We start from the raw sequence: 22,542 nt of genomic DNA, 5'->3' as shown, positions 1-22,542 counted from the left end.
AAGAAAATCCATTCATGGTTTCACTCTTCTCATTTTTCTGGACACTCTGGTGAACGCAAGACCTTTGAGATCCTCTCTCGAAGTTACTGGTGGCCTTCTATGAGGAGAAATGTCAAAGAGTTTGTAGCCGCATGTGAATTGTGTTCTCAGTTCAAGACTCCCCGCAGAACTCAAGCGGGTTTGCTTCAACCATTACCCATTCCGTCCAAGCCATGGACCCATATTAGTATGGACTTTGTTACTGATCTTCCGCCTAGTAAAAACTGCAATACTATTTGGGTAGTGGTGGACAGATTTTCGAAGATGGCGCATTTCGTTCCCTTGGCTGGTTTGCCTTCTTCTACTCTGGCATCAAAGAAATCTTTCGTATCCATGGATGTCCGTCCGAGATTGTGTCAGATAGAGGAGTACAATTCGTTTCCAGATTCTGGCGGACCCTTTGTAAGACCTTGGGCATACGATTATCACTCTCATCTTCCTACCATCCTCAATCAAACGGACAAACTGAAAGGGTCAATCAAGATCTTGAGACGTTTATAAGGATGTTATCGTCAGCCAATCAAGACAACTGGGTAGAATTGCTTCCTTGGGCTGAATTCGCTCATAACAACATGTACCATAAGTCATCTTCCAAAACTCCATTCTTTGTGGTTTACGGTCACCATCCGTCTTTTCCGGAATTTCCTGCCCTCCCTCCCACCCAAGTTCCTGCTGTAGAGACTGTTTGTCAAACTTTTAAAAATATTTCTTGGTATTGGTCTCAGGTCAAAACCTGTTTAAAGAAGACATCTGCCAGATATAAGTCTTTTGCAGATAAAAAGAGACGGGCTATTCCACCACTGAAAATTGGAGATCGTGTCTGGTTATCTACCAAAAATATTCGTTTGAAGGTCCCATCTATGAAATTCGCTCCTCATTTTATTGGTCCATATAGGATCATTCAAGTGATAAATCCAGTTTGTTTCAAACTTCTACTTCCTAAGAATCTTCGTATTTCCAATGCCTTCCATGTGTCCTTACTCAAACCTCTCATCATCAACCGTTTCTCGGTCCCTTTCTTCAGCACCTCGGCCAGTTCAAATTCATCAAGAGGAAGACTTTGAGATTACTCATATATTGGACGCAAAAATTTCGCGAGGAGTTCTCCGTTTCCTCGTTCATTAGAAGGGCTTTGGTCCTGAGGAGCGTTCATGGATCAAGGCTGAAGATCTCAACGCTCCAGCGCTTCTTAAGAAGTTCTACTCCAAGTTTCCGGACAAACCCGGTTCCAGGTGTTCTGTGCCCACCTTTAAAAGAAGGGGTACTGTCACTCACCGGACTGTGAGTGCTACTTCTCGTGTGTTTAGGAACCGTGGCCGTCTTTGTTTACTCCTTGCTTTCAAAGCAAAACTTTGCCTCAAACAGTAAAGCAATTTATATGCACCCTCTCCACAAATCCCCTTTACATAATATATATAACGAGAGTCTGGATTGTAATAAAGAACCAATTGATTGTTAGATAATTGTTTCATGCAAACTGGGACATACAGAGTAGGAGTAGACCCATATAGCATTTTCCATTCATAATAAAACTTTCTCTTACATATGCAGAACACATGTCTGTTGCTGTGCAAAGGGACCTTTTTCATATGTTGGAGACACATATTCAGAGGCCAAATCCTATTTAATAATGTTATACAATAGAACCACAGGTGACTACAATGTAAAGGTAAAAGTAACTTTTAGGAAGGCTGCATTTGAATTAAAGGCCAGCTAAACAGTTCTGGTTCATGGTGACAACAGCATAAAACTGCTTGGCGTAATGGGTAACCCTATCCTAATACATCCTATAGTTATAATGTATTGGCTCATTTTCTAGGATGAAGTTACCCACCTGTCCGTGTGTAGTGCTGGAAGTTAGCCTCTTCAGAGAACCCTTATCAGGCTTCTAGGTTATGCTGCTATGAAGAGCGAGGGCTCCCACTCAGTTACTACAAGGTCACATACTTATATTCCATTTAGTGACCTGCTGACTGCACTTACAGAAATGCATATACCATATAATTTTACAACTCATCATGTGGCTTGGATGTCTTTCCATATTGCATGCTGATGTCACCCAAAGTGAGTCACACATCCACTATTTCATATCAGTGCCCATTAAGCTACGTAGCCAAAGAGACTGTTAGACCGGTGATCAGAATAGGAGTCAGTGACATGACAATACCAGTGCTACATCCTTATTTAATCGTATAGATAAGAGTATGTTTACCTGCAATGTAAGTATGTCTTATGTTTTTTTTCAGTTATATATCACATACTATAAGTTGATGCATTGAAAATTACTCATAGAGAATCACAGCAACAGAACCACCACCACCTGTCAGCAACAACACCAAACCAAAAGATGGGTGCAAATAAAAATATTATTATTCTCGGTGCGCAGTGTCTCCACCTTGGTTTTCATACTGTAAGCTCTTCGCAGGGTAATGCCCTTGTTCAGTGACACCAGAGGGAGACCAAGGAACCCTCCGCCTCCTTACTCTAAACCCCAGGCTCAAATACAGAAAACACACACCACTCTGTAGCTAGCTTTAGAAACCACCGGCACGTTTATTTCTATAGTGGTTCCCCATAGGGATGAGCGCGCTCGGATTTCTGAAATCCGAGCCCACCCGAACGTTGCGGATCCGAGTCGGATCCGAGACAGATCCGGGTATTGGCGCCAAATTCAAAAGTGAAACTGAGGCTCTGACTCATAATCCCGTTGTCGGATCTCGCGATACTCGGATCCTATAAATTCCCCGCTAGTCGCCGCCATCTTCACTCGGGCATTGATCAGGGTAGAGGGAGGGTGTGTTAGGTGGTCCTCTGTGCTGTTTAGTTCTGTGCTGTGCTGTGCTGTGCTGTGCTGTGCTGTGTTCTGCAGTATCAGTCCAGTGGTGCTGTGTGCTGTGCTCTGTCCTTCTGAGGTCAGTGGTGCTGCTGGGTCCTGTGCTGTGTCCTGTTCAGTCCAGTGGTGCTGTGTCCTGTGCTCTGTGCTTCTAAGGGCATAGTTATTTCCCCAATATTCCCCTGTGTTTAAAAAAATAAAAAAAAATTTTTTTTATAAAATACCAAAAACTACTTTAATATTTTTTAATTACCACAAAATTTTCACAACCAATCCTGCAGTATAAGCCCATTGGTACTGCAATATTACCAAGTTCACACATTCAGCAGTAAAAGTCCAGTGGTACTGCAATATTACAAAGTTTACACATTCTGCAGTATCAGTCCAGTGGTGCTGTGTCCTGTGCTCTGTCCTGCTGAGTTCCGTAGTGCTGCTGGGTCCTGTGCCGTGTCCTGTTCAGTCCAGTGGTGCTGTGTCCTGTGCTCTGTGCTTCTAAGGGCATAGTTATTTCCCCATTATTCCCAAGTTTGTAAAAAATAAAAAAAAAGTAAAAAAAAATAAAAAATTAAAAAAAAAAAAAAATATATAATAATTATAACCAAATTTGCAAAACCAATCCAGCATTATAAGTCCATTGGTACTGCAATATTACCAAGTTCACACATTCAGCAGTAAAAGTCCAGTGGTACTGCAATATTACAAAGTTTACACATTCTGCAGTATCAGTCCAGTGGTGCTGTGTCCTGTGCTCTGTCCTGCTGAGTTCCGTAGTGCTGCTGGGTCCTGTGCCGTGTCCTGTTCAGTCCAGTGGTGCTGTGTCCTGTGCTCTGTGCTTCTAAGGGCATAGTTATTTCCCCATTATTCCCAAGTTTGTAAAAAATAAAAAAAAAGTAAAAAAAAATAAAAAATTAAAAAAAAAAAAAAATATATAATAATTATAACCAAATTTGCAAAACCAATCCAGCATTATAAGTCCATTGGTACTGCAATATTACCAAGTTCACACATTCTGCAGTATCTTGTGCTACATATAATGGAGAGCAAAAATTTGGAGGATAAAGTAGGGAAAGATCAAGACCCACTTCCTCCTAATGCTGAAGCTGCTGCCACTAGTCATGACATAGACGATGAAATGCCATCAACGTCGTCTGGCAAGCACGATGCCCAATCTCCTAGTACAGGGCATGTAAAATCCAAAAAGCCCAAGTTCTCAAAAAACAGCAAAAAAAGAAACTTAAAATCATCTGAGGAGAAACGTAAAGTTGGCAATATGCCAATTACGACAAGTAGTGGCAAGGAACGGCTTAGGCCCTGTCCCGTGTTCATGACTAGTGGTCCAACTTCACCCAAGGATCAAAGCCCTCCTCCCCCCCCCTACAAAAAATTTAAGAGAGTTATGCTGTCAGCAACAACAACAAAACAGCAAAGAACTCTGCCTTCTAAACAGATGACATCACAAATCCCCAAGGCGAGTCCAAGGGTGTTGTTGGTTGTGAACCCTGACCTTCCCATCACTGTACGGGAAGAGGTGACTCCATCCAGCATTTGCAGCACGCCCTCTGCATATGCTGGAAGGATCACCCACAGTCCAGTTACAGATTTGGCTAATGAAGGTGTGAATGTTGTGCACTGGGAGGAGGATATTGATGTAGCTGGCGCTGAGGAGGATGTTGATGATTATGATGCAGACAGATACCAAATTGCATTTCTCAATTTCTATTTATATTCTAGATTATATAACGGCTGAAAAGTTTTCTGTTTTACTCCTAGTGGAGAGGGGATCTGATGCAGACAGATACCAAACTGCCTTTGTCCATTTCTTTGTATATTTGAATTGCTAGTTCTACAGTCTATGCAGGCTGCTTTATTTATATTCAACTACAAGTGTAGGGCGGGGTGGGGGGCATAGATAGCCACCAAAGTAACGTGGTCCATTTAATTTCACTTTCTAGCTCCACAGTCTGTGCAGCCTGCTTTTTTTTATCTTCAAAGTATTTATATTTACAAGCCTTGCAATCTAAATTAACTAGAGGTAGTGACGTGGTAGAACTCCAAAAGGCAGTTTGGAAGCCCCTGTACAAACTGGCTCTATTTTACCTGAGTTGTCCCCCCTCCAGTGTGTACTCGGAAAGAGTTTTTAGTGCAGCGGGGAACCTGGTCAGTGAGCGGCGAAGGAGGTTGCTTCCTCACAACGTTGAAAAAATGATGTTTATAAAAATGAATAATCAATTCCTCAATGAAGTACAGCACTGCCCTCCAGATACTACAGAGGGACGTGTGGTTGTGGAGTCCAGCGGGGACGAATTGATAATGTGTGATGAGGAGAAAGTACACACTGTAGGGGGAGAGGAATCAGAGGTTGAGGATGAGGACGACATCTTGCCTCAGTAGAGCCTGTTTAGTCTGTACAGGGAGAGTTGAATAGCTTTTTTGGTGTGGGGGCCCAAACAAACCAATCATTTCAGTCAAAGTTGTTTGGTAGGCCCTGTCGCTGAAATGATTGGTTTGTTAAAGTGTGCATGTCCTATTTCAACAGCAGACCTCTCAACTGCAGCTCATCCCTCCTCTGCGGGGATAATGTCTCCTGTGCTCTGACACGTCACTCTGTGTACGCTCAGCCTCAGGATCTGACACTACAGCTACCATGCCTCTTGTAGCAGCCCTCACTCCAGGGCCTCTTCCATGTGCAGTGTCCCCCTCTCTCTTGGGTTCACTATAGTGGCATGGAGTTCTCCCCCTCATCCAGGGCACACATTCCTTGCCCTGGCTCAGTCACCACGCTCAGACTTCCAGGCAATGCTGGGGGAGCCTGGGAGCTTCCACCCCAGGTCCCCAGCTACAACTCTCCTCTCCTGTGTCTTCTCTCTCTTTCTGACACTTAAAAGATCGTGCCTTTAAATGAAAAAGTCAGTCTTGATTGCACGACTATGTGCAAGTGCAACAGGGACATTTTTTTGGGTTTACAAAGTCAAACAATAACACTACGACCCTGTCTGTCTGGGGTCTGTCAATGACGAATTGTCTGGAGCATGTTTTGAGGAGGTATTGTGGCCCCGGTATCAAATTGGGTACCGGGGCCACCCCACTATGCAGTCCAGATACTTGTTTGGTGGAATTCCGACACGTGGAGGGTTTTTTAATTATATTGTGGCCTCGGTACCAAATTGTGTACCGGGGCCACCACACTACGCAGTCAAGATACTTGTTTGGTGCAATTCAGACCAGTTGAGGGTTTTATTATTATATTGTGTGGACCACTCTATCTATACCACACTACAACTCTATACCACTCTATTTCCTACTTTAATTCTATTTAATTCTATTTCCTACTTTAATTCTATTACTAATTAATTACCATAAAGAGGAACCAAAAAAACCAATTTTACCAAAAGTATAATATGACTTAGACTTACAAACACTACACTTGAAAGATCGTGCCTTTAAATGAAAAAGTCAGTCTTGATTGCACGACTATGTGCAAGTGCAACAGGGACATTTTTTTGGGTTTACAAAGTCAAACAATAACACTACGACCCTGTCTGTCTGGGGTCTGTCAATGACGAATTGTCTGGAGCATGTTTTGAGGAGGTATTGTGGCCCCGGTATCAAATTGGGTACCGGGGCCACCCCACTATGCAGTCCAGATACTTGTTTGGTGGAATTCCGACACGTGGAGGGTTTTTTAATTATATTGTGGCCTCGGTACCAAATTGTGTACCGGGGCCACCACACTACGCAGTCAAGATACTTGTTTGGTGCAATTCAGACCAGTTGAGGGTTTTATTATTATATTGTGTGGACCACTCTATCTATACCACACTACAACTCTATACCACTCTATTTCCTACTTTAATTCTATTTAATTCTATTTCCTACTTTAATTCTATTACTAATTAATTACCATAAAGAGGAACCAAAAAAACCAATTTTACCAAAAGTATAATATGACTTAGACTTACAAACACTACACTTGAAAGATCGTGCCTTTAAATGAAAAAGTCAGTCTTGATTGCACGACTATGTGCAAGTGCAACAGGGACATTTTTTTGGGTTTACAAAGTCAAACAATAACACTACGACCCTGTCTGTCTGGGGTCTGTCAATGACGAATTGTCTGGAGCATGTTTTGAGGAGGTATTGTGGCCCCGGTATCAAATTGGGTACCGGGGCCACCCCACTATGCAGTCCAGATACTTGTTTGGTGGAATTCCGACACGTGGAGGGTTTTTTAATTATATTGTGGCCTCGGTACCAAATTGTGTACCGGGGCCACCACACTACGCAGTCAAGATACTTGTTTGGTGCAATTCAGACCAGTTGAGGGTTTTATTATTATATTGTGTGGACCACTCTATCTATACCACACTACAACTCTATACCACTCTATTTCCTACTTTAATTCTATTTAATTCTATTTCCTACTTTAATTCTATTACTAATTAATTACCATAAAGAGGAACCAAAAAAACCAATTTTACCAAAAGTATAATATGACTTAGACTTACAAACACTACACTTGAAAGATCGTGCCTTTAAATGAAAAAGTCAGTCTTGATTGCACGACTATGTGCAAGTGCAACAGGGACATTTTTTTGGGTTTACAAAGTCAAACAATAACACTACGACCCTGTCTGTCTGGGGTCTGTCAATGACGAATTGTCTGGAGCATGTTTTGAGGAGGTATTGTGGCCCCGGTATCAAATTGGGTACCGGGGCCACCCCACTATGCAGTCCAGATACTTGTTTGGTGGAATTCTGACACGTGGAGGGTGTATTTATTTTATTGTGGCCCCGGTATCAAGTTGGGTACCGGGGCCACCCCACTACGCAGTCCAGATACTTGTTTGGTGGAATTCTGACACGTGGAGGGTGTATTTATTTTATTGTGGCCCCGGTATCAAGTTGGGTACCGGGGCCACCCCACTACGCAGTCCAGATACTTGTTTGGTGGAATTCTGACACGTGGAGGGTGTATTTATTTTATTGTGGCCCCGGTATCAAGTTGGGTACCGGGGCCACCCCACTACGCAGTCCAGATACTTGTTTGGTGGAATTCTGACACGTGGAGGGTGTATTTATTTTATTGTGGCCCCGGTATCAAGTTGGGTACCGGGGCCACCCCACTACGCAGTCCAGATACTTGTTTGGTGGAATTCTGACACGTGGAGGGTGTATTTATTTTATTGTGGCCCCGGTATCAAGTTGGGTACCGGGGCCACCCCACTACGCAGTCCAGATACTTGTTTGGTGGAATTCTGACACGTGGAGGGTGTATTTATTTTATTGTGGCCCCGGTATCAAGTTGGGTACCGGGGCCACCCCACTACGCAGTCCAGATACTTGTTTGGTGGAATTCTGACACGTGGAGGGTGTATTTATTTTATTGTGGCCCCGGTATCAAGTTGGGTACCGGGGCCACCCCACTACGCAGTCCAGATACTTGTTTGGTGGAATTCTGACACGTGGAGGGTGTATTTATTTTATTGTGGCCCCGGTATCAAGTTGGGTACCGGGGCCACCCCACTACGCAGTCCAGATACTTGTTTGGTGGAATTCTGACACGTGGAGGGTGTATTTATTTTATTGTGGCCCCGGTATCAAGTTGGGTACCGGGGCCACCCCACTACGCAGTCCAGATACTTGTTTGGTGGAATTCTGACACGTGGAGGGTGTATTTATTTTATTGTGGCCCCGGTATCAAGTTGGGTACCGGGGCCACCCCACTACGCAGTCCAGATACTTGTTTGGTGGAATTCTGACACGTGGAGGGTGTATTTATTTTATTGTGGCCCCGGTATCAAGTTGGGTACCGGGGCCACCCCACTACGCAGTCCAGATACTTGTTTGGTGGAATTCTGACACGTGGAGGGTGTATTTATTTTATTGTGGCCCCGGTATCAAGTTGGGTACCGGGGCCACCCCACTACGCAGTCCAGATACTTGTTTGGTGGAATTCTGACACGTGGAGGGTGTATTTATTTTATTGTGGCCTCGGTATCAAGTTGGGTACCGGGGCCACCCCACTACGCAGTCCAGATACTTGTTTGGTGGAATTCTGACACGTGGAGGGTGTATTTATTTTATTGTGGCCCCGGTACCAAATTGTGTACCGGGGCCACCACACTACGCAGTCAAGATAGATAGATGCGTATCATAGATAAAGTACATTCAGTGGTGTGGGGCAAATTGAAAAATATTCAAAATGCACTGACATTATCAAAAACAAGAGGTTGTCACACGCTAAAACTCCAACATGTATATGATGGAGAGGATGGAGGAGCAGCCGTATGTGTAGTGTAATGCAGACCTGTTGAAGGTTTTTTATATATTTTATTGTGGTGCCCAGTGCCCACTCCTCTACGCAGTCCAGGTACATTTATTGGTGCGAATCAAACAAGTTGATGGTTTTCTTATTATATATATTGTGGTGACCCACTCCTCTACGCAGTCCAGGTACATTTATTGGTGCGATTCATAAAAGTTCAGGGTTTTTAATATATTGTGGTGACCCACTCCTCTACGCAGTCCAGGTACAATTATTGGTGCGAATCATAAAAGTTCAGGGTTTTTAAGATATTGTGGTGACCCACTCCTCTACGCAGTCCAGAAAGATACCTTTTTGCAACGTTTTGGACTAATAACTATATTGTGAGGTGTTCAGAATACACTGTAAATTAGTGGAAATGCTTGTTATTGAATGTTATTGAGGTTAATAATAGCCTAGGAGTGAAAATAAGCCCAAAAACTTGATTTTTAAACTTTTTATGTTTTTTTCAAAAAAAATCCGAATCCAATACCTTAAATCCGAACCGAGACCTTTCGTCAAGTGTTTTGCGAGACAAATCCGAACCTCAAAAATAACGAAAATCCGGATCCAAAACACAAAACACGAGACCTCAAAAGTCGCCGGTGCACATCCCTAGCCCCAGGCTAGTTTCTTTTTTAGTAAGTTTGCATAACGAGTGCACATTTAAAACAGTATATCGGCTCACAGGTAAACTAAACAACAGATTAACCTTTAGCTTATCATATATTAACACACAGTTCGTAATATCCTAAAGACTAGTTTCAGAACCTCTGCATCTCAACATTATTTTAGCGAACGGTTCACACTAAACAGGGACATGTAAAAACACGGCAGTTGAAACTAGAGATGTTCACTGACCCTCGTGTTCTGGTTTTGGATTTGGTTTTGGATCTGGATTAACTTTGTGTTTTGGTTTTGGCAAAACCGCCCTTGTGTGTTTTGGTTTTGGTTTTGGCTTTGAATCCCGATTTTTTTTTCTAAAATCCCCATTTTTTTGTTTGCTAAAATCACATATTTTGCCTTTTTTTCCCCCTATATTATTATTAACCTCAATGACACTAATTTCAAGTCATTTGCAGTCAATTTTGACACCTCACAGGTCACAATATTATTTTCATACACTTTCAAACAAAAACTGCAGATTTAGAAGACCAAGCCTGCCAGACCTATTATTTCTATTTCAGCAATGACAATTAGCAATGGAGCAATAGAGCTCTCCTGAATGTCACTGGAGACTTTGAAGAACGCTGCTATCCCTCCTCTTACTTTTCTACCTATGACACTGCCCAATTGCACTAGAGACTGCCAAGAACTGTGCTACCCTTTCTGTGTCCTTCTGTGAAATGGCGCTGGATCGCTGTGGAGGGCGGTACTTATAGAATCCAAAACTCTCGAGTTCCGACAACGTAACGATGACGTATTGCCTTGTTTTCAATTACGAGGACGTTCGAAAGTACTGAGCCAGCTTGGCTCGGTAATCGGATCTGCTAAGTTCGGATGTGTTCGGTTCTTGGGGAACCGAGCCTGAGCATCTCTAGTTGAAACCAATATAACTTTCACATATAAATATGACTGTCCAATATATAACAATATGCAACACACATCATAAAGGGCTTTTGACATTCATATCTACAGGCTCAGTTAGTTACTTTTCAGTAATACAATATGAGTTCTCAGTAGAAATAAAATGGTCATTACAATACTCCAATGGTAGAGATCCCTCCAGCAAGCAATAATAAATTAGTAATAAACACAGATTTCTCCGATGCTTGTCACATGTAGCAGAACTTCAGCCTCTCTTCAGTGGTTTTCATAACAATGCCGAACTTTTATAACTAAGTCCATAAGCTTGGCTAACTATTCCTAAACTTACCCTTTAAAATGTAACTCAGTCTTGGAAAACAAGCGTATATATCATTAACCTTCAGGACTTCCCACCTGGTCCCTGACTAACTAAAATAATATGTACATTTTGCTCAGTCTTTCTAGTAAAACAGGAAGTATAGTAAAACTAAAGGGTTCTTATCAATATATTGCTTCAGGTCCAGTTTCAGGAAATCTCTTCAGGATCAGGGTACAGGTATTTAAAGTGGTTTGAAAGACGTCTTATCTCTTGCTTGTCAGCTTTAATAATGTAGTTTGTCTTGCTTCTGGCAATCTGATTTCTTTTTCCCATTCTGCTGGTTAAATCTCAACCTGCTGCTGTATATGTCGCTCTGTTCAGTCTCCTCTTGTATCTCTCTTCTCAGTTCCAACTCCTCACTTCTGTCTCCTGTCCGTTCTCTTGCTTGTCACTTTCTTCCTCTCCTTCTCACTTCCAGCCTCCTTTTTCTCTGGCCCCCTTTTTCCAAGCCATCCGCTACACTTCAACTAACAGTGTCCAGTCGTTCTTCTCCCCTAACTGTCACTTTTCCCTCGCTCTCTTGGTCTCAGTGATGTCCCTATCAGCAGAGCTTTATCAATCCCTGAAATTAGTGCACATGTGCGGGCCGTCATGTCTGCCAGCACTACACTGATATATTTTAATACATGAAAGTTTTTACATTTATATTTGTTAGGATTGAAAAGCCATATTTTATATATTAAAAAAATACTTATTTAATTCTCCTAAGTGATCGATTTGTGCCTCCTTATTTCATTTCCCCTTGCCTCCAAACCTTTAAGTGCTCCCTGAAATTTCACTTTAGGCAAGTTTACCAAATTCCTGAGCCACAGTCTTAACCTCCCAAGTCTCTTCTACCAAATTTGACACCAAACTACACAACTCACATAAGCTTACATTTATTCTCCTTCTGTATTCAAAATACAGAAGGAGAATATTCAGTCTGACCAATGACTGAATATTACATATATAAGCGCATTTGACCTCATGGATCAAATTCCTATTTCCATATAGATTATAAAATTGCTAGCAGAGCCCTCTTACTACATTGTCTGTCAGTTAATACCCAGTCTTGCTTTTTTACTCTGTTTGTCCCCAATTGTAAAGCGCTGTGGAATATGCTGGTGCTATATAAATAAATGTTAATAATATTAAAGTTACTATGAAATGCTACTATTATATAATTATTTTTGAACACATACAAGTATTCATACTTTTTTCATACTTATTGATGCTTATTTTTCAAAGAACTGAAATCTCTCATGCAGTCCTTTGGAAATATACTGTTTGCCAAGATAGTAAGCCTCTAAAAGCATTGGACTTACTTATAACCAAGCTGCCGACATACAACAGACGCATCCTTATCAGTCCATCCATCATCACAGATTGTCCCCCACTGGCCATTGAGATAAATCTCCACACGCCCTTCTTTCTTTGTTTCACCATCCATCAACCTCAGAGGAGGACCTGGTAGAGCATCCACAGTGAGAAAAAGACAAAGGGACACAAACTGAGGATAGATGTACTGGGAATATATTATAATTAAAAGTGCTATTTTAAAATGTATGAAAATAAGCATTTTTCTTTCTTTACACAGTATACCCATCTATGTTGTAGCAAGAAGAAATCTTAGTTCTTAGTGTTAACCTTTAACTCATTAGGATACTATTCATGAAAAATATACAGAAAATGCAATATGTATTACTAGATGCAGAAAATGCTGCAGTAGTTCTGCTGTTATTTATATTTGCAGCTGTAAAGCTTATTATAGATGAACACAGAAAAATGTTAAATTACATACAAAAGAGGTGGGGCCAGGTCTATAAAAAACGATTAATCAGATAAACCTTTATTTTAGTATTTGATTATAAATAGAGCAAATATGCTCACATTTACAATTTTCAAGGCTAATTTATTAACTGCAAAACAAAATGCAGACCTATATTGATTCTTTATTTTCACAAGTGTGCCATGTGTCCATCAAATGCATTATAAGGTGCACACTCATTACCCAGTCTTTAGAACTACCCCTGATAAATTAATATGTGCTGAGGTTTTTGGCTGAGTAGATGTATATATATCCAACCTACTAACACCTTGGGACCATCCAGTTTATTCTATGAAACATTTCTCCTAAGATACAGCTTGGATTATCCTCATTTGGGTATGACAGTGCACCATATGGCCTCTACGGCAACGCAGCATTGATGAGTAGTAGATACATGCATCATTCCAGTGTTTCCAGTCTGCAGCAGAGGATGGTCGCACGTCACTGTGCTAAGCTTAATGCCCCCTTCAAACCTATTGTCTCTTTACCCCCCTTCCTATTGTAAGCTCTCACATGCAGGGACCTCTACCTTATGTCTCTTGTTTGTTCACTCTCTGTCACTCTTGTTTGCCACATTCATGGCTTATGCCAAATTTTTCTGTATGCTATGGAACTTGTTCTGTTAATTGCATCCATGCAATTATTATTCTGCTCAACTGTACCCATGTTCCTGTTATTAAGTATACTGTTTTCACGTCTGTCATATCTGTATGATTATCAGGCACTACGGAATGTGTGGCGCCATGTAAATAAGTCAACAATGATGATGATGATACTAAAAGTAAGGGGACATCAAGGCTGTCTTTACTTCTGTGTCCTTTAAAATGTTTTTATGCAAAAAGTGTAACTTGAAGGTGAAAATAGTGTCACACTTTAAGTGTAACCAGACCTGATCTCTGCAATTTTAGAACATTGCTTTTTAGCTCTCAACAGGTCAAGTTTTGAAGATTTGCTAGTCATGCACTGGTCTGGTGAGTTAATATATTTGGGCTGTGTCAGTAATTATTATGCCTGTTCCCACCAGTGGAAATCTTTAAAACATGAGCTGTTGTGGGTACTCCAGGGGGTATATTTACTAACCTGCGTATTTGAAAAAGTGCAGATGTTGCCTATAGCAACCAATCAGATTCTAGTTATCATCTATTTGTAACATTCTACAAAATAGCAGCTAGAATCTGCTTGGATGATATAGGCAACATCTTCACTTTTTCAAACATGCAGTTTAATAAATGTACCCCCAGGACGGGAGTTCAGAAACAGTGCCTTAAATGAATTCATTTTGTGGGTAGAAAAGGGCTGTACGCTATCATCACCATTTATTTATATAGTGCCACTAATTCCGCAGCGCTGTACAGAGAACTCATTCACATCAGTCCCTGCCCCATTGGGGCTTACAGTCTAAATTCCCTAACACACACATGCACTAGGATCAATTTTGATAGCAGCCAATTAACCTACTAGTATGTTTTTAAAGTGTGGGGGGGAAACCGGAGCACCCGGAGGAAAACCACGCAAACACAGGAGACCATACAAACTCCTCACAGATAAGGCCATGGTCGTGAATTGAACTCATGACCCCAGTGCTGTGAGGCAGAAGTGCTAACCACTTAGCCACCATGCTGCCCAAAAGGGGCAGAAGATTTACAGGGGCTGAATGAAAGGTAACCTATGGGGATAACTGCCACTAAAACCTCACTGTCCAAAGTGTTTGCCAATACTGCACATGAATGGCAACCATTCCCCACATACTGCAGTTAATGCTGCCCGGCCTTGTCAGAGCACCGGGCATTGACCATGCACAGCTCACTGTGAACAGCACATGCCGGCACCATGGGAAGGACACTGATATGCTTTGGCCCAGACGTGGTTGATGTAAATAATCTTAACTTGTATCAAAACAGGAAAACTGAAGCAAAGAATCTGTGAAATATGAGCAGGTCTTGATTTTGGATGACCTGGCGTGATCCATATAACATTATATTATAATAATCTGTTGGTTTAGTCAGTACAGATGGTTCATGTCTTTACAGACAGTTTGCATATTTTTGTTTCTATTATTATTTTGGGGTTACATACAGTAGACTTAAGCCAGCTTTATTTATCACAGTCACACTTAATCATTGCCCGTGTTATTCCCCAGGAAAGGAAAATCATTCATACCGATGCCAAACCAATGGTAATATGCACTTTAGGTGACAGAAACATCTGCAATTGTTATCTATAGAAGGGATAGTATTTCATTTTAAGACATCAGCTGCACAGTTCTGTATAATATGAATCCATGTGTCCATCAAAACTATAGCAGCTGCTTTTCAAGAGGAGCGCACCTATTCTTCTCTATAAGGAAAATGTAATTATATAATAAGATATCATGACAATTTAATTATTGAAACAGATTAATAATTTAACTCTAATAAAGGTAAAATGAGGGTGTGCCATGTGAACATTAATTTCAGAATACCTAGTATAATATGAATATTGAATTGTAAAACAAATATTTATAGGGCTGTGTCTATGATTACAATATAGACAAGGTCCCATTTGGTAGCAATTTTGGAGCAGTGTTATACTTGACGTAATTGGAGGATACGATAAATCGTCGGTCAGGCAGAAAATTGGCAGTCTGCAAATCTCTTGGGTCTGATGACTGAGTGTCAATCATTTCTGGACCAGCTGTCCCATCATACTATGTTTTCAGTCATTTCACTAATAGAAAATCTTTTGTTAAAGTACTCATACAAGGATTTACATTATTCCACTTTATTGTTTAGAACCCATTATGTTTGACAAATGTTAGGAATTTAGTTTAACTTTTATACTAAGTAAAACAATTTAATTGTATTTTTATTTTAAGAACATAAATAAGCATATTCTAGTGCATTAAAATACTTGAAAATAAACAGTATTTAACTAATCCAAAATAATATTAAATATACAAGTTAATGACCATATATTTCTCTATGCTTTATAACAAATATATATATCTAATATATAAATGCTTAGTGGCGTCTGTCTGTCTGTGTGTGCGTGAAAAAAAAAAACCAAGTTGCAGCGCCACCTGCTGGGCAGAGTTATACACTGACCTACTAAATTCTTAGTGTGTGTGGGAAAAAAAATTCAAAATGGGCTGAAATTTGGTAGGGCTCAAACTCATTTTCGTGAGGTAATTTTACCTCATGAACACACATGTGTAGAGGGTGCGTTAGTGTGTGTGTGTGTGTGTGTGTGTGTGTGTGTGTGTGTGTGTGTGTGTGTGTGTGTGTGTGTGTGTCTGTGTAAAAAACTATTTTCTCAGAAAGGGCTCATCCAATTGACCTGAAATTTGGTATACTGACATTTGACAAAAAAATTAGAATAGTCAAGTCAGTTAACTTCCATCATCCCCCCTTCCCCCCGTGGGAGGGGTAGTAAAGGCTAAATTTACGAGTTGAGGGGTCAAACTCATTTTCTTGAGGTAATTTTACCTCATGAACACACATTAAAAAGGCCGCTTGCGTCGGGAAGTAACGCTCTTCCACTGAGGAGGCCTGGGCTAGGCCCAAATGCATGACAAGAACCTTTTTAAGACCTTAAGTAGCTTGATTCGACTAGAATGCATGAGTATCATGCACGGGTTAACTTGTATGTATATATATATATATATATATATATATATATATATATATATATATATATATATAAACATATATATATTAACAGGGAATTGTTTTAAGACTGTATGGATTTTTTACTAGAAAGATTTCACATTGCTGCTTTGCTGTTATATTACAGAACATCATATTTCATGTACTGGCTGTGGTGCACGTATTCTGAAAAGGTACCTTGTGGTGAGAACACGTCATCACATTATATACCTTTGGACTCTAGAGTAAGCGATTAGAAAGAAAATGACCATGGTGGTCTTACTATAGTTACTCAAGACTTGTTGAAACTATTAAAGACACAGCAAAACAAGAAGGGCTTTAGTATATAGAAGAAGCAGCAGGATAATGGAGGTGCATACTATTATGGACTTTGAGGAAATCTCCTACTCAAGGCAAGACAAATATCAGCCTTACTACATCAAATGAGATATATGGCTGGAGTATAGTAGTAGCAAAAACTATCAATGATTTTTTAGAATAACAACCTTTTATGTTGTAAGACCTGTTTTCAAAGTTATCTTTCATCAGAAATCACTTACATTCAATAAAAGATATAAATTCAAACTACATACAACCACTAATAAATAATTGTTTACATTCTATAAGACAAGAATCTTCAAACACACCAACAACTAACACATTACTCACATTTTAAAAACAAGTACAATCATAAAGTACAGTGCTCTGTCCATATTTAGCCTAATTAAGGGAGAATACAATTCCAAATATTTGCAGTCATGCTCTCTAGTACCAGTGGTCGAAGTGGACCAGTATACAGAGGTATTCTATACTGTTACTTCTCCTACTGCTTTTATTGTGAAACAATTAAATTCCATTCACTTACATTTGCTATACTTCCACTTCTAAATTCCCACTTCGACCACTGCATAGTAACCTCTATACTTGACATCTCTTAAAATATACAGAAAATATTTATGGCAATGTCATTATTTCATTAATCATCCCATTTATTATTTTACAAAATAATATTTGATAAATTGTCCTAGTTTAGATTTCTATACAAAATGCAATGAGTAGTAACATAGCTACAGTTCAGGACAAACCATCCCAATTAATTATATGATATGACTAATCTATTTAAATATATATAAAGGTATAAAGTATATTTCGATATCTAAGCATCTCTTTTCTGTTTTTATTTGCAGATTTGGCAGCTAAAATTAAAAGGTGCATTTAAACATAGCTGTACACTGAAAAGAGAGTGACTTTATAAAATGTAGCAAAAGATTGGGGTTTGCTGTAAACAAACTTTGGTTTGGTATGATATACACTTTATTAGTCTCACTATTTTCCCATCATTTTTAAACTTTGGGTCTTCTGTAGAGTTGGGCACAACTCCATTTTCTTTGCGTAAAATATACATTTCTGTATTGTGCATGCACACGAAAAACCAGTATGCATACATCACTATGCAGATTCGGATACATCTACCACTTACAACTCCTTATGCTTAGAGTGTCAGTATGGGAAAAGAAGGGACCAGCAATCATAGGCTACGAGGTATATTTACGAAACTGCGGGTTTGAAAAAGTGGAGATGTTGCCTATAGCAACCAATCAGATTCTAGCTGTCATTTTGTAGAGTGCACTAAATAAATGATAGCTAGAATCTGATTGGTTGCTATAGGCTATATCTCCACTTTTTCAAACCCGCAGTTTAGTAAATCTAGCCCTAAGTGTATTCATGGGGCATGTTCAGATTGGGGAAGTACCTGCAGATACACCTGTCAGGAGGTGTATCTGTTGCAGTTGCTTGACCCCTGGTGCAAGATACATGTTGATGATGATAATCAGTACCGACCTTGCTAGTGATAAAATAAATACATTTTCACTACAGGTGGTACTGGGTCCGAACTCGACTATCTTTTTCAAAGTCTTCAGAAGTATGTTGGAGGTCGTATCTAGTGGTCCTGTCCTAAACTAAAATGCTACTGGGATAAAGCTCACAAACTCAGAAAGTCAATAACCGATGTCCAAATGTCAGATTCCCCACTCTACTCCCTTCTACCTAGTCCCATCCCTCACACATCACGTTATACCCAAAAACTAATAAGACATATCATGAACGCAGCCAAATGTTAAATTGATTCCAATTGGAAAACGCTAATCCCCCTTTGTTAACTGCCACAATAAACATTATTTTGGCTAATTTATTATATGGAGCATATCACTGCCATCTTACATAATTCACCTAACAGTTTCCATGGAACATGGTCTCCTTGGACAGATTATTATAAGGTGAAATCACAGTTGAAAACCAAATAATCCATCCTTCCTTTAAATTCCAATCATATAAACATAGACTTTCTTCTCCTTCCTTTCACCCTCTCCAGTACACCATCCAGCGTTCCCACACATTACTGTTAAGGAAGTGCACCCTGCTTCAATCCTACCGAAACTGATAACACCTGTCAAGTTAGCTACAGTGATTACACCTACTGTACACATGTAAGGTTGCTTTCTGTTTTGTTTTGTTTTTTTAAGAAAAAAAATGTTTGTTTCTAGCACTGCTTTTGGTTATGTTATTGATTCTAAACCTTCATATTTTTTGAATTTTGGAAAAAACCTTACCCCTCTTTTCCCTCCTTTGCTCACTTCCCCTCCTCCTACCCCTTTTCAACCCGACATTTCCATTTCCCCTCCTCCGTTAAATATGTTTTTTACTTTTATTCTTGTTATGATTGTTTCACATGTTTCCAATCCTATAAAACCTAATAAAATAAAGTATTTACTTTCAAAAAACACAAAAAAATCAAGGAGGAATCGTTAAATAACCAATATTAATAGATTATACAATTTACTTTCCAATGCATCTGTAAAATCTATATTATGTGTAAACATTGACAAATGACAACACTAATATTTTCAAATCCACACATATACATGCCCGATAAAATACTAAAACAACATTTAATTGTAATCTATATATTAAAACCATCTCTTATTGTATTTAAAATGTATCCATGGAATTTTCATGTGCTGTACTTATGTGAGCAACAGACATGGGTTCTGTTAAGTTTTTCCAGGCCATGTGGAAGGATAAAGTTAAGTATTAAATTAATCTAAAAATGCCTTATTTCTTTGCGTCAACATTACATCATAAAACAACAAAGGATGTGTGTGAAATACATGCTTACAATTTATCACCACTAATGACTTTTTCTCTAGTTTAATACTTTCTCTTTTAATGTTTCTGAATATAGTCACTTATAAACAGCTTTAGGTTGGTAATCAGAGCCGCACATTTCATTAATGTTGGGAAACTTCCATTAATTTTAAATACAATTAAATTAACATAAAATATGTTTATTTTTCTACTAGATACATTTAATTACCTACTGATGTAAGGAATATTATTGTTAAAGGTTTCTATGCCTCATTCTTTGTGCCTTGTTTTTTTTCCACTCATGCTAAAGCAAAATCACAGGGACTGCCAAGAAATTGGTACTACTTTAAATTACATTTTACAGTGCAAAATGGCAGCCAGCCAGAAACAAAATGAATGTAACATTAAAATGTCACCTTTAATATTCCTAGACTCACCAGAAACTGTAATATATGACGATTTATGATCACCTAGTCCCAGATGGTAAGAGAGGAATAATTCAGGATCCTGATTTTTATAGGAAGCTCGTACACTAGACAAGGGGTTCTAAACCTTTTTTAGTGAGGATCCACATTATGTCTGTGAATCCGCTTTGCAAAGCACAGTTCAATTTTTTCTTTAACTCCCCCTAGACCATCTGATGTGTATATATTTAAGATCGGTGCACTATTATATCAGAGTTTTTTAGCTATCTATATATATATATCTATATCTATATACATATATCTACCTACTTCTCTCTGTGTATATATATATATATATATATATATATATATATATATATATATATATATACACACACACACACACAATAGGGCCTCGTGTGCATCAGTGACAGCTGCATCACAACAAGTGCCCCTGACATTACCAGCACACATAATATAATGTGCATTTTGTGAAGAAACATTGAGTGCCACATTTATGGTGGATAGTCACCTTTGCAGTCCATCTTTGAAGGATTGCAGGGAAAACGCGAGGACACCATAAATTATTACCATACTTGTGGAAGGGTCTGTGGGAGTGCAGAGTAGGTCTAGATTAGGCCACTCTTGCCAACCACTGTTAAATATAGTGTAACCAGGGCCGGTGCTACCACTAGATGAACTAGGCACCTAATGTGACTCATCCAGTGTTTTTATTTCCCCACAGCACATCTGCACTGAGGGTCGGCCTCCCGGGTTTTAATTAAACCTCCCTCTCCTTCTGCATTGGTTGATAATAGGGAAGACAAGATGATTTTAATTTAAAAATAAAGTGAGGTTAATGACATACAGGGTAGGTGGTGAGTTGTGGAACATGGGAAAATAAATTACATGGTAGGATGAGAGGAGTAATGGATTCTAGAGGAGGGAGGAGAAGATGAATTACAGGGGAAGTGGAGAATGTAAAAAGAACTAGCTATGCTGAGAATACGTTACAGGTTATGGGGACAAAATTAAAGGTTGTGGGAAAGAAATGAATTGAGGGGTAGGGTGGCATACAGGGGCAGGCTGAGCTGGGAGGCATCTGCCACCCAGGCCGGTCCCATAGTGGGCTACCTTGGGCAGGGTCACTGGGCAACCTGTAATTTTTCTTCCTTTAAATGTTCCTAATAAGCTGCTGAGACGATTCTTGCCCCCAGGGCTAAAATTTGCCAGCCCTTCCCTGGTGGCATGGGAGAAATAAATTACACATGGCATGAATTTCAGGGGAGTGTGGTGGCAAATTAATGAAAATTGAAAGCATATTGCATAGGTATATATTAGAGATGCTCAGGATCCCTGAGAACCGAACACACCCGAACTTAGCAGATCTGGGCAGCTCGGTACTTTCGCTTGCCCTCAGAACTGAAAACGAGGCAAAACGTCATTGTTACATTGTCGGATCTTGCGAGTTTTGGATTTTATAAGTACCGCCCTCTATGGCGATCCAACGCCATTACACAGAGGGACACAGAAGGGGTAGCACAGTTCTAGGCAGTCTCTAGTTCAGATGGCCAGCGTCATAGATAGAAAAGAAAGAGGAGGGGTAGCAGTATTCTTCAAAGTCTCCAGTGACATTCAGGAGAGCTCCATTGCTCCATTGCTAATTGTCATTGGTGAAATAGAAATAGGGCCGGCAGTCTTGGTCTTCTAAATCTGCAGTCACATTGTACTGTGTTATATAGGTAACATACAAAGAGGAGAGTTCCATTACTCCATTGCTAATTGTCATTGCAGAAATAAAAAAAATAGGGCTGGCAGTGTTCTTTAAAATCTGCATTTATATTTTACTGTGCCATAGCTCACTCAGAAACAGGAGAGGTAGCAGGGTTCAGTACTGAAACAGAAATTGTAATAGGTCTGTCAGTGTTCTTAAAAGTCTCCAGTGACATTCTACTATGCTATAGCTCATACGGAAACAGGAGGGGTGGCATTGTTCTTGTCACTCTCCAATCTCAGTCATGATCATACTAATCCCTCTACCTTATGTACTAAAGCCTATGTTCAAGTGAATAGTGGTTTTAAGTCAGGGAAACAAAAATGTAAATAAAAAGCTTGTACCTTTTTAAAGAAAAAAAAACACCTCTCTAATAAAGGTGAAAGTTTACTGTAGAAAAACATAAAATTGCCAACATGCCATTCTACCCAAAATATTAACAAGCATACCAGCATCAGCTAGCTCTCTTTTCTCAGCTAGATCTCAGCACCTGCAATTTACACTGTTGTCATATTGTGCAAGATGGAATTGTCCTTGGGCCCTCCCACCCACCCTTATGTTGGATCTTAAAAAGGACATGCGCACTTTAACAAACCAAGCACTTCAGCCACAAAAGTGCCACTCCTTGTGGCTGAAGTGCTTGGTTTGTTTGGGCCCCCACAAAACAAGGCAACAATGGGCTTAAGGCACATAAGGTAACAGTGC

The 22,542-nt window shown here is 39.8% G+C and overlaps 1 protein-coding gene and 1 long non-coding RNA gene across 2 annotated transcripts in view; one reads left to right on the top strand and one right to left on the bottom strand.

The window, feature by feature from the left end:
* LOC142142024 (uncharacterized) overlaps nucleotides 1-22,542 on the top strand; it is a 226,312-nt gene that overhangs the window by 44,178 nt on the left and 159,592 nt on the right. The window lies entirely within an intron of this gene.
* PRSS12 (serine protease 12) overlaps nucleotides 1-22,542 on the bottom strand; it is a 182,884-nt gene that overhangs the window by 51,869 nt on the left and 108,473 nt on the right. Inside the window, exon 9 of the mRNA XM_075200339.1 lies at nucleotides 12,387-12,528. Coding sequence (XP_075056440.1) covers nucleotides 12,387-12,528 — 142 coding nt within the window. The remainder of the gene's footprint in view (nucleotides 1-12,386; nucleotides 12,529-22,542) is intronic.

Source organism: Mixophyes fleayi, chromosome 1 (genome assembly GCF_038048845.1).
Source record: "Mixophyes fleayi isolate aMixFle1 chromosome 1, aMixFle1.hap1, whole genome shotgun sequence".
Lineage (NCBI taxonomy): Eukaryota > Metazoa > Chordata > Amphibia > Anura > Limnodynastidae > Mixophyes > Mixophyes fleayi.
This window is presented reverse-complemented; position numbering and strand designations above follow the sequence as displayed.